At 36.1% G+C, this 12,550-nt stretch overlaps 1 protein-coding gene across 1 annotated transcript; it reads right to left on the bottom strand.

Annotated features, from left to right (window-relative positions):
* Window positions 1-7,751: 7,751 nt before the first annotated feature.
* Window positions 7,752-11,851, bottom strand: LOC132143403 (homeobox protein engrailed-1-B-like). Its single transcript, XM_059553583.1, has 2 exons — window positions 11,077-11,851; window positions 7,752-8,538 (listed from the first exon to the last, which is right to left on the bottom strand). The coding sequence occupies exons 1-2, from the start codon at window positions 11,579-11,581 to the stop codon at window positions 8,219-8,221; spliced, it is 825 nt and encodes a 274-aa protein (XP_059409566.1). The 5' UTR covers window positions 11,582-11,851; the 3' UTR covers window positions 7,752-8,218.
* Between the last annotated feature and the right edge of the window lie 699 nt (window positions 11,852-12,550).

Raw genomic sequence — 12,550 nt, 5'->3', positions numbered from 1 at the left:
AAACCAGACATTGACACAAAGACATTTTAAAGTCACAAGCAGCTTTTTAAATGTCTCTTTGTTGCCAGTTTAGAAGCTGGATAGATGACCCTTGATGTACTGTCAACCATAAAATCACATAATCTGAATAGGAATTAAATTCCCATTAAAGTTAAATTGTGTACAAGAGAGATTTAGACTTTGTAGAAATTAGATGTTTTTTTTTTTGTTTTAAATTGTAGGCAATTTAAGAATGTGGTTTATTGCTCATGCAAAGCTTCCGGCTGAGACTATTAAAATTGCAGTATTCGCATATATACAGGAGAATTTTGTCACTGGTCTTTAAACACCGTAGGCCTATACTGTATAGAGAGAGGAAACATTTTATGGTTTTGCTCTTAGATAAATTGAGATGTGCAAACCACAATGCAAAAAAAAAAAAAAAGAGAAAGAAAAAAAAGTCAAGTAATCTACTGTGTTTGTGTGTAACATCTAAAAAACCCTTCATTATTCAATTGTAAAATATTATTTATTATGACTGAACCAACCCTATTACATTAGGTTTCACCGGTCAGATTAAGGGTTGATCCCGCCATAGGCTATACCTTTTGACAGTATTGTTTTATTGTGTATTTTACATTATATTCAGTGTGCATTTTTTTTAATTACCATATATTTTTTTCATTTAAAAACTTGTACTGTATCTGTGGCTAGGATTTATGGAAGCAGTGTTAAATGTGTAATTTAATTAAAATAATTGATATATGCGCTACAATAAAAAGCAACAAAGAGATGGCTAGTTGGAGGCCTATATGATAAAACCATGGGTTCCTCAATTTTTGACTTTAAATCACAGTTTAAAAGATATTTAAACTATGATTCATCCATGTTTAAACACATTACATGTCCTGGAATAAGGATCTAATTATGGGCTTGATCAAAATTTTCTGATGTCTCTTTTCGGAGGGGGAGAACGTTCTTTGGAAAACTTTTTTAAACAATTTTTATGACATTTTTTTTCAAGTAACGTTTTAACAGAGAAGGGAAATTAAAAGTTAAGGTTGGGGACAAGCTCAAAATAGTCTTAAAATGAAGGAAAATTAAACGTTTTAGACACAATCTATGACAATAATTAATAATAATAATAATAATGTCCTTTAAGTATGGTTCTGTGATTATCTTTAAAATCATCCTAGTGAAGAATAGGCTTATTGTTCTAATATTCAATTTTTACTGATGCTCTGTGGTGGTTCGTGTTTCTCAGATCATCTCCTCTCAAAGGTGGGACAATGCAATGGTTCATAGTCTCTCGCGGGGAATGACATCACGGCCCTTTAAGAGCGGCTGTGACAGCCGTGTGCTAATTGAATATGACGAACTGTTCTCCGGTTCACCTCTCGCCACCTCGAGACTGCACAGCCAGCGATGAGAGACCGAGAAGGAGATTTCGCGATTTAGCCACCTTTTGAAGTGCAAAAGCGCCGGTGAAAACATAGCCGCTAATGCTAGCGCGCATCGTGGAAGGCCCTGTCTGTCTGTCTGCGTCTGCTGGAGACGGTAAAGTAATACCACATGTGAGAGGAACACCGAGAGAAGAGCCTCTTGACCACCCATCGCATATGATGATACCAGGTGTCCCGCGCTTTGTTCTCTTTGTGCGTGTATACCTTCATTATATAAAAAAGCGCCCTGACAGGGATGGGCTCTGAAAAATCTGCACAGCAGATGCCACTGTGAACGGGGTGAACACCCACCGTTGTCCCACGATAGGACCCCTTCTGTTTGTAATTAGAATTCTTGTCAACTCTTCTTCCTTTCATATATGGGTCAATGACGTGACACTCATTTTTGTCCGAATCTTTTAGGTTTCAAAAAAAAAGGAAGAAAAAAAAAAGCCTACATTAAAATGCAGTTTACCCGAAAACAAACAAAAATAAGACAAATAGCTTGAATAAAACTATTTTCATAATTAAAATGAATATCGATAATATTGAGATTTTTGTGTGGGGAAATGTCTGGGTGTTGTAACTGGAGGCTAATTAAAATTCTAGGGGAAATGCCATGCTATTTTACTATTGGGCTATTACGTGGTTTCAATATTCAAATAATATTGAAACAACGAAATAATGGTAAATTATTATATGCTATTATAATAGGCGTAATAGTAAATATTATATAAAATATTTTTTATTATTCATTATATGTATTACTATTATTATTCACGAGAGATTTAGACTTTGTAGAAATTGGATATTTTTTTTTTTTAATTGTAGGCAATTTAAGAATCTGGTTTATTGCTCAAAGCTATACCGGCAGAGCCTAATAGACTATGTAAAAATGGCAATATTAGCCTAAACACAGGCGAATTTCCTGTCTTTAAACACCATGAATGATATTTTAAAATGTTTTCAATATTAATTAGAATTGTATTTTTAAAAACATTAGGAAGCCATAATTGGTCAAGGTCATTTGTTAAAAACACACACATTTTGACCTTTTTATGAAAATAAAGCCCCTTTTCATTCTTAATTTTAATTGAACCACATTCAATGGAGGTGTGACAAAATGACAATTTTATTTTGGCAAAAGTGTTTTGACTGCATCATACCACTGAAGAGCCTTTCACAAATTACTAGGCACTTGGGATGGGGATGTTGAGTAGGCTGCCATGGATCACTGAAAACCCACAATAGTTTATAAGCAAAACCCAAATCCTAAAATGTTGCTTATCTTCTTATTTTGAGAAGAACTTCTCAGCATAGCCAAACTGCGTGAAAACTAAGGCCTATATTGGTATTTTATCAACATCATGCATCCAAACCGGTGAGCTAATCTAGCTGTGATAAGAAATACTGTAATTTCTCAAAGTAGCCTACTTGGAAAAAAGAATATAAAAAGAATATATATATATATATATATATATATATATATATATATATATATATATATATATATATATATATATATATATATATATATACACACACACACACACACTGAATGGTTTAATTATTAATTAAGTGAATGTCTGCTACAAATATGTATTTTTTTCCTCTTCTTTTCCTATTTGTCTGAAACAGAAATTTCAGGAATAACTTAAATAATAACAGAATTGTATTTAGATAGCTAAGTCAGCCAGAAACAGATAAAGTTGTGCAGAACTTTTTCAATTGATATATGCATATGTCACCATGCTCTTCTTTTGCAAAGCCTGCAGCAGTGTGTTTGTGTCTGGATCTGTGCAGCTGACCAGTTGGGGGTGGGTGGAGGGGAATGAAGGTACTTGGTTGTATCCACCATGTAATGTTCATTTATCTGCTCCCACATTTGTGGCTGCTCTCCCAGTGGTCCTAATGCCTACACTGGCACATTGGGAGGTTAACATTCAATGCCGTCTTTTGTTGAATCGCCCCACCAGTGTTGCCTCTGTATACATTTGTCACACATTTCAACAGCAAAAACTGAAGTGATGTGGACCTTGGAGGAAGGGGGGAACCAGTTTAGAATAGGATAGTGCACTTGTGTGAAATTCTGTAAATGGGAGAACAGAGGTTTGACCTCAGAGCACCTTTTCTAAAGGGAAAATAGTTTTGTGGTACTTATTTGTTTATGCATATAAATCTAGATTCGTTAATTAGATTAGTCAGTCTCTAATTGTGCTTTATTTTAGAAGTTTGTGACAGAAAGACATCCTCTTTCCAATGCAAGTCCCACTGATTTGATTCTTTACAGAAAACCAAACTGATTACCACACATTACTGCTCAGTAATTCCATGGCGGATTACATTTGAGTTAAGCAGTGCTGGTTTGTGATCGCAGCGATGATGCCTGTGCGTGCGTGCATGCGTGCGCGCGTGCGCACAACAGAAACGCTTGTCAGCTTGTGTGTACAAGCATCGAGAGCTGATAGTGTTGTGACGCGAATAGCCTCTGAACCGCTGGCCCCCACCCACGGCGTGTTTTAATAGGATTACCAATCACTTAGCTCCTATATTTGCATCCTTTAGTCCTATTCAGGGTCACTGGCCTCTTCCGGTCTCCTTTGATCAATGATGCACGTTCGCCTCTGGTCAACGAGGGCACAAACCGAGACAACCAAGGGAGGCTGCGAAATTTGTGCCGGTGTCAGAACACCAGCGATGCAGCAAACTTTTCCTGTCCTCAACCCCAGCGCCATGGCTTGCTATCTCTTGCCATTTCGAAAAACATCCTCTCCCTCTTCAATTTTCATTGGAATTTGGCTGACGTTCTCTTATCTTTATCTAAAGTTCAACGTTTCTGGTGTTGCAGCTACCCTGCTAAATGATCTCCATAGTTTCGGCTTTTATCGATTTAATTTGCATATATATTAAATACATGTTGTATGGTAGCTGTAGGGCAGAGTGTACTGAGCATGCGCCAATCTCAGCTGCCTTTTGTTTTAGCAAAGCACCTGCTGAACGACGCAAGGCGGCTTTTAGCCGTATTTGAATGCGTGCTGTATATTTTCACAAGGCAATGCCAATGTAATTATGGTCCTCATAGTAAATGTGTTATATAGTGAGTTATATTTGGCCCACATCAGCGATAGTAGCCTTAATAAAAAAAGAAAAGAAAAACGAAAAGAAAAAAATGCTTTTTTAAAGATATAAACACTAGAACTTGAAAATCCCTACATTAGTAAACGATTAGTAAAATCAATATGACAACAATGAAAAATAGCTTAGTTTGAATTAGTCACCATTTCAGTCATAGTATACAGGCTATAGGCTATAGAATAGCCCTTTAAATTAGCCTATGTTTGATGTGATCAGTCACTTTACTGCTTCATTTTGAGCCTAAAGAAAAAAAGAACTTACACGCACGCACACACACACAAACACACACACAAAAACACACATGGATGAACGACTGAATAATATTTTGTTATATGAAATATGTTGTTATATGAAACAAGCTTGCTCCGCATTATGACATAAAAGCTTTTCGCAATCGATTGTGTATAAAAGAAGATTTGTTAAAAACACCAGATTGTAAGGACATTTAAAAAAAAAAAAAAAAAAAAAAAAAGAAAAACCTTTCTTGTCAGTATATAGCAGGGCCTTGAGAGGTTTATATTCTTTTTTTATTTAGAAGGTCGGAAAATAATTTCCAAGATTTACATTGAATATCTCGCTGTAATAATCTTATTTGCAATAGCACTGCAAGTTGAAAGACATGGGCTTTATTTTCTATTTTTGTACAATTTAAAATGTATAATAAAAGCCCTATACACATAAGATTTTTTAATGTACAGAAAAACACGAGGGATTGGCTCGTGCTAAAGCAAATTAATTTCAAGTAATGAATGCTGCAATAATTGTAATGAAATAACCCCATCGTTCTAACCTGTTTTAATAAGTAATGTAAATTGGTTTATGGCATTTAATATTTAATGTAAAGGTGTTTTAGAAATGGCGTGTGATTAAATCCACTCAATATAATGCGCAGCAGTTCTATTAGCAGCAGAATAATTAAAAATAAAAGCCGCACACGGGCTCCTGTGGTGGAAAAACCCTCGAATTCCACGGGGAATGGCAAATATTTTTATTAATAAACGAATTCCTTACTTTAAAAAATGACATGAATTATTTTATAGTCTGTTCTATATTATAAGAGTGAAAGAAAGCAGATTTAAGTTTTAATTTATGATTTATGATTTAATTCCCTGCTTATTGTGTCATTTGTTACAATAGGTTTAACTCCAAAACATAAAAAAGTTAAATTATGTATCAATGGATTTGTGTCCGACCAATTTATCATGTTTTGCAATATAGCTTAATTCATAGTGAAAAGTATTTGTAATTAAATAAATAAATAAATATTTAAAGGCCTGTTTCCATATTAACATATTTATAACGATCAAGCAAGCATTCAGTGCACGACCTACATGATCTCGGCTTCATGTTTATGAAATAAGTTAAATAATGTAAAGCATATAGTTGTGCAATGACAATTGTCGAGCAATTTTATGCAGAAAACCGTGAATTAAACGTGAAAAGATTTGTGGCAGTACTTCTGCAACATATTCTGATGACTAATCGTCCAAACATTCAACAGCACAACACCAGTCCCACACGCTTATAAATAACAGTCTCTCTCTCTCTCTTTTTTTTTTTTTTACTGACAACACTATATTCCAAAAACAATTTATTCTGACCAATAAGTGATGATAAACGTCTGATATGAACTCTTTCTATTTATAGACATCTCACAGTCAAAATATCACATTTTAGAAAGGCGAGGCCTTTCTGTTGTTGTCATTTGATTACCACAATTGTTTTTGTTGTTGTTATTGTTGTTGTTGTAAAGTCTTCTTCATAATGTATTTTACTATGGGGTAAATCTTCAGGAGTAACTATAGTAATTAACCATAACAAGTTAAAAATTCCTATTGCTGAAATCTCGTTCCAATAAAACCTGCACACCGGTGTTTAACAGCGCATTTTACATTTGTAGTCATTGCATTATACTTTAAGACCGATTTTCTCGAAAATAGTCCCGTCTTACTGTTTTAGTCACGACTGACAAAAATGTGTATACATTGAACGCAATGCATAAGCTATATCTACAAAAATATGACTATTTTGGACTGTTAAACCCCTCGGTTAAAATGATTGTATAAAATTGTAAACACATTGCTCATGGTCTGCGCGTTTGATGGTCATTAGGCCTACGTTTCATGCAGCCTAAAAATAAACATGTTTATTATTCATCCAAATAATTTTGTAATTATGTTCACAGCTCACATGCCGGCAACATTTGTGATGCTAAAACTCGCAAGAGATTCTTTATTGCCCACGAAAAATTTAATAGAACGCGATGTCTTATGTTGTTTTGTGTTCATATAATACGTAAACTCTTCAGAGAGAATGTCGTGTTATGAAACATCCACGATTTTGTTTTGGCTGCTTAGCCTGACCTTTTAACCTCGACTGGAGAGTTTCTTCAATCTGTTCTTTGATCCCTAGACAGACTCTTGCAGGCTGCCTCGCCAAGACAACCAAAGCCGAGCGCTTTTCTGCACTGCTGTTGTCATCGCACGAAGTCAGCAACATGAGAAAACTATTTTTATGGTTGGTAAACGACATTCAAACGGTTCATTAAAATAATCTGTGGTCAAACACTTGAGATACGTCGGGGCTAGTTCTGATAGCCTACTATAAGCGAGTCCTTCGAATACCGAAATTAACACGTGGAATCATGAGCCTTTACGTTGATATATATATATATAAATGTGTCTAAAAATGACATTCCTTAGGGTGGTAGATTCCCAGATCACATCTACTTCATTAGTCCATTATTTTCATGCACAGAAAAAAAAAAAAGTTCCACGATATTTTTTCATTTGAAATAATTTTTGTTTTTGTACACTGCAAGCCAGGCTTAAATGTATCGCATATATTAGCTAAATGTAAAATACCCTTATAAGATCAATTCAAATTTTGTTTTCTGGTTTATACTCCACTAAAATCATATTAGGTCTAAACCTTAAAACAAGCTGACCTCCAAAGAATTCTCTCAATATTATAATATATTCCATCATAACAATTGCAATGCGTCATATAACGTCTATTACAACCCACTGCATCGGTAAGAAAATTAGAGTAGCGTAGAAAAGTATCGTTTTGTGATATATTTATATATATATATATATAAAAAAATCTCAGGGGTTTGGGAGAACAAGTCATTGTAGCGTTTAGGCTAATTGAGATTTTGAAGACTAGAAAAAACAAAAGTTAAAAAACAAATGGCACATTCTACCTTTTTTATTTCAGACAACATAATCTGAACATATTAAAATCTTTGGCTTGAAGCGTTGGTTCAGTCACGCATTTGAAGAACTGTGAGATAAGGGATTTAGGAGACTATCACAAAAACTCTAACAAGCCTGACACGAAGGCCTACTGGAACGGTGAGCAACCACATTGGGAAAGGAGAAGAAACGTTAGAAATATTCAGCAAGTAAGGAGCAATATAGACATCCCCTTACCTGGAATTAAATATACACATCTTACAGTTTGGCTATATATAAATTTTCATAGTGTTCGTATTTAGATGCATGTCCATATACTGTATGATAAACAGAAATTTGCTTAAATATCGTATCTTCGTTTCGCCGAATTCGAAGACATTTCCTTTTCATTTGAAAAATATGAAAAATCACTTTTGTCGGCGTCAGCGTCCATGGCCTTTTCTAAGGAGAGAAGCAGGGCCATTTTTATTCGCTATCATCTTTATCTTCTTGAACTGTTGTTGTGGAATGGTTGTAGAGTCCTTGAGCCATGAGCTGAAGAGCGAGACCGTTCTTATAGCCAGTGGCCTTTTTGATTTTGGCCCTCTTATTTTGGAACCAGATTTTTATTTGCGATTCATTGAGGTTGAGTTCCTGGGCCAGCGACTGTCTCCGCTGCTCCGTGATGTACCGATTCGCCTGAAACTCGGCTTTAAGTCTCTGCAGCTGTTCAGCCGTGAAAGCGGTTCTCGGTCGCTTGTCTTCCTTCTCGCTTTTCTTCTTTTTCAATTTTCGTGTCCTTGGGCCTAGTGTAGAAACAACAATAAAACGAAGACATAAATATCATAAAGCAGCATGATCAATACCCACACACCCTTGACTGACGGACAATGTGGCAGGTAAGTGAAACACTGATGCGGTGTTAACACTGACACTGCCGGAGCTATTGGAAGAGCTATTTCAACTGCACTCTCTTCAACGAATTCATACTGCAGTTCATTATCCGACAGCGCTGTCTCTCTAATATTGCATTAAACAATAGGTGTTTGCAGTGAAACATCACAATGAGTGTTTGTAATCTATGTAAAACGAATGACCTTAGCTGACATGTGCATGTGTAATTGCCAAGAAGGCCAGGAAACACAACTGCTGCTGAAATAATAGATAGAAAACGCAAATAGCTTAGCGAACTTTAAAATGCATAAGTTATTTAATCATAGGCAATTCATATGTAGATCTGCACAGTAGCCTAACCTTGAAAGTAGGCCTCAGCCCTCGATTGTCACTATAGCGCTTACATCCGGTGAAAATAGCGGGAAAGCCGAACGAGGCTTTATGCGAGTCTTCTTATTCTTACTAAAGCTATTCATTATTTTCTGAAATTTTAGTTTGCATTGAATTCACAGAGTGAAAAAGAACCATATAAACCAACATTATCTCCAATAATGGCTTCTGTTGGCTACATTAGCTACATTTTTGGGGCTAGTAGGCAATAGCCTAGCTATTATTGCAAGCATCATAGACAAAATGACAACTTGTCGACAAATCAGTAATAGTAAACAGTAATCAGTAACCACAATAATGGCATAAAGAGTTCTTAATTTCGAAATCACCATATATTGTCACTCACATAGAAAAAGAAAATCGATAGGTTAATCAGTTTTTTGTTGTTGTTCTGTGGCTTCTCTCTTTATAAAACAGTCAAGCGATTGGGTAATAAACTGTTATTTTTACATGAATTTCAAATTAATAAAACGTTTTAAAATACAAACCAGTGTGTCAAATATAATTGAAAGACAGGGAATGTACATAAAATATCCTCTGCACACGAGCAGTTAATTGCAAAAGTGTTTACATAAAATGAGCCGAAATTATATTTTTACATATCGACATTAATATTGCATGTGTAGGCCTTCGTTTTGCTCAGTTGCAACAACTGTTATTGTTCTGCAAATATGTATTTATTCATTTACCTTTAATATGTCCGTGAATAATGCAGTTCCTATTTGCAAACCCATACATGCAAAAGGTGCAATAAAAAAAGACCTGTTAACAGCATAATGCAAGGCAAACCTATCACCACACATGTGGTATTACACGCATGTCAAGAAAACGTTTTTCTGCATTACCAATCAACAACTGAACAGAACCCTACGTCTTTCCTTCAGGAAACTGCACTCGGATGATCGAAATTCTGCTTGCCGTCTGTGAAAGTCCAGTGTCTGATAGCTCAATCAGTTAGTCAATCAGCGAAGTCAATCAGAACCTCTTTTCCCACAGCCCAGCTGACTTTATGTCAGGTATGCACTGTAAAATGTTTTGTCAGAAAATGTAGACTACTTCATGTGATAACCGCCAAATGAACCGGCTTTATTCAAGTCAAGTAGATTATTTAAAATTATTGACATCTAAATGATTACATTGAGTTTGCGGGTCTGAGCAGGTAGAAATAGTGCACACAATGTGACTTACGTAAGAAGAGTTATAACATTCAGGAAAATCTAGCCTTTCGGCTGACCCTTAACTGGTTTGTCACAAAAGAAATATCCTAACTGTTAAATATCTATGGAATAAAACAATTTAACTACAAATAGCCTAAAGTTAGCAGCTAGGACATCCTTAATTTAAAGAAGAACGCCACTAAACGTTGATTATGCCTTATATCGCGACACTTCTTATTTTCTTTCCTTCATTAAGTTTAAGCTATTTATACTGACATTATAAACACAAATATTTTTAGATTAACACATACAAATCATAGACTAAGATAAATGAAATGCTAGGTACAGTAAAAAGATTCATTACAACAATAACAAAAGCCTACGCTGAGAAACTGGATAGAAAAATATTTGAAAAAATTACTATTATTCTAAATATTAATCTATAAATATGATCTATATTTTTCACATTAGCACAGTTACGTAGCCTAGTATTCCCCATTTCTATTGATGGTAAGCTAGTTGGTGTTATAGAAGGCTACATTAATTATTTTGTATAGAATTATCCTAGAAATTTAGAGGGCAACCAGAATTAGAATTTTGACGCCACAATGAACATATTTTGCATTTCCGTTTTTCTCCAGAAACGGCTCAAGTGAACAAAATGTTTTTACTTTGGTTTGCGGCCTAAGTGTCAATACTTCGCTCATCAGCTGAATTTATGCGATAACTGCAGACGCTGCGTAAAACGAGAGAAATGACTAAAACTTAATGTAGCTACCCAGTGATTAAAAAAATAAACAAATATAAAATTAAAATCAACAGTGCGCCCTCAAAAATGTTTGACGCGCGCAGCGTCACTCGCTGTTTGTGAATCATAGTGCAATTAAGAAACTAGTGCCTTACCAGATGAGGGTCTGTCCGAGTACCTGGTGCAGTACACCCACGCGGGCCACATTAAAGGCTGTGATTCTTTCGCTTGCGAAGTTCCCCCGTTAGCGTTCACCACCATTATCGACGTCGTATTCTCCCCGTACCTTGCTGAGGTAGTCCCATTTCCCTCTACGAGCTTTGCAGAGGTTTGCTTTGAAGATGGCGAAGAAGACGAGGACGAAGAAGTGCTGTCACTACTGCAGTTTGAATCCTGGCAAAGGCTGCTATTATGCGACGGCCTTATCGCCATGGGGTTAACATTCTCCCTACCCGAGGTTTGCGCCCGATCCCTACTCCCAAGATCTTTCTTGCAGCCGAAATCTGGCCTTAGAATATTGTCGATGAAAAAGTTCGTTGTTCTGTGGGCTTGCTGCGCAGCTTGGTGAGGTAAAATCGGAGGAGATGGTATATTGGGTGAGAGCGAGGCGCTGTCAGACTCAGTCGAATCACGACTATTTTGATCCTTTTGCTCCTCCATGACAGCTGGATCGTGGTTTGCACAACAAAATTCCACTTGTTGCAAAGAGCAGTATCCGTATAGCAACAAACAAGAATGCAGTCTATAGTGTTAAAATAAAGGTAAACGAAATACCTTAAGAGGAGCGACTGTCATAGCATCGGAATGCTTTCCGCGATCAAAGCGTTTCGAGTGTCAGAACACACCCGTTGTTCATGTCAGACAATACATCGCGCGATGCTCCGCAGTCCCTGACTCGCTGCCCCGTGTGACAGCTCGCGCTTAACAAACTCTTCCTAAAATCACTGTGCCCCTCTCATACTTTTTTCCTTAACCGGAAGCACGTGAGCAAGACACACGTGCAATGGACCAATGGGGTACCAACATCCTTGGTGTCACAAGCAGAGAACATCCAATAGACTTTTAAAATCTTATGCAAATAAGGAACGGATGGATTTCCAAGACCAAATAATCTGGCGAACATTAAATCCACTCTAATCGGGACTGGATGTTTCTGGATCGGCATTGGCTTTTGAAAGAAAAAAGGTCCGATGGTGCAGCAAGATAATTCATTATTTCAGTCGCATTTTTGTGTGTGCAAAAACTAGTCACTAATAACATCGCGATTGCTATTACATTTTTTTTAGTCTGTTAGTAGTGGAGGTAGGCGATAGGCGACGGAGTGAGCCTTCATCATATGGAATTATCATTCTATGGGACAAGGTTATCAAGCAATGAAATTAAGGCCAATAAACTGAATCTACCACAATATATCCGGGATATTTTATAATAACATGTAAGGTATAGCTTAACCTAATAACTGCAATAAAAAAAAATAGACTAGACCGCATTATCGTTATTCTCAGCATTTGAAATGTATTTACCGCAGAGTATAGCTACACTGTTAAAAGTGATAATTGTGAAAGTATGTATAGGCTAATTATTACCTTAAGTAGGCTAATATTTCTACCTGACCTATATTTTAATTAA

This window comes from Carassius carassius, chromosome 7 (assembly GCF_963082965.1).
Source record: "Carassius carassius chromosome 7, fCarCar2.1, whole genome shotgun sequence".
Classification (NCBI taxonomy): Eukaryota; Metazoa; Chordata; class Actinopteri; order Cypriniformes; family Cyprinidae; genus Carassius; species Carassius carassius.
This window is presented reverse-complemented; position numbering and strand designations above follow the sequence as displayed.

Bases quoted from the DNA above. Each gene is read 5' to 3' on its own strand.
- LOC132143403 (XM_059553583.1), bottom strand. From the start codon at position 11,581: ATGGAGGAGCAAAAGGATCAAAATAGTCGTGATTCGACTGAGTCTGAC. The intron at 8,539-11,076 runs GTAAGGCACTAG...TTTCTACACTAG, and splicing joins CTCGGACAGACCCTCATCTG to GCCCAAGGACACGAAAATTG.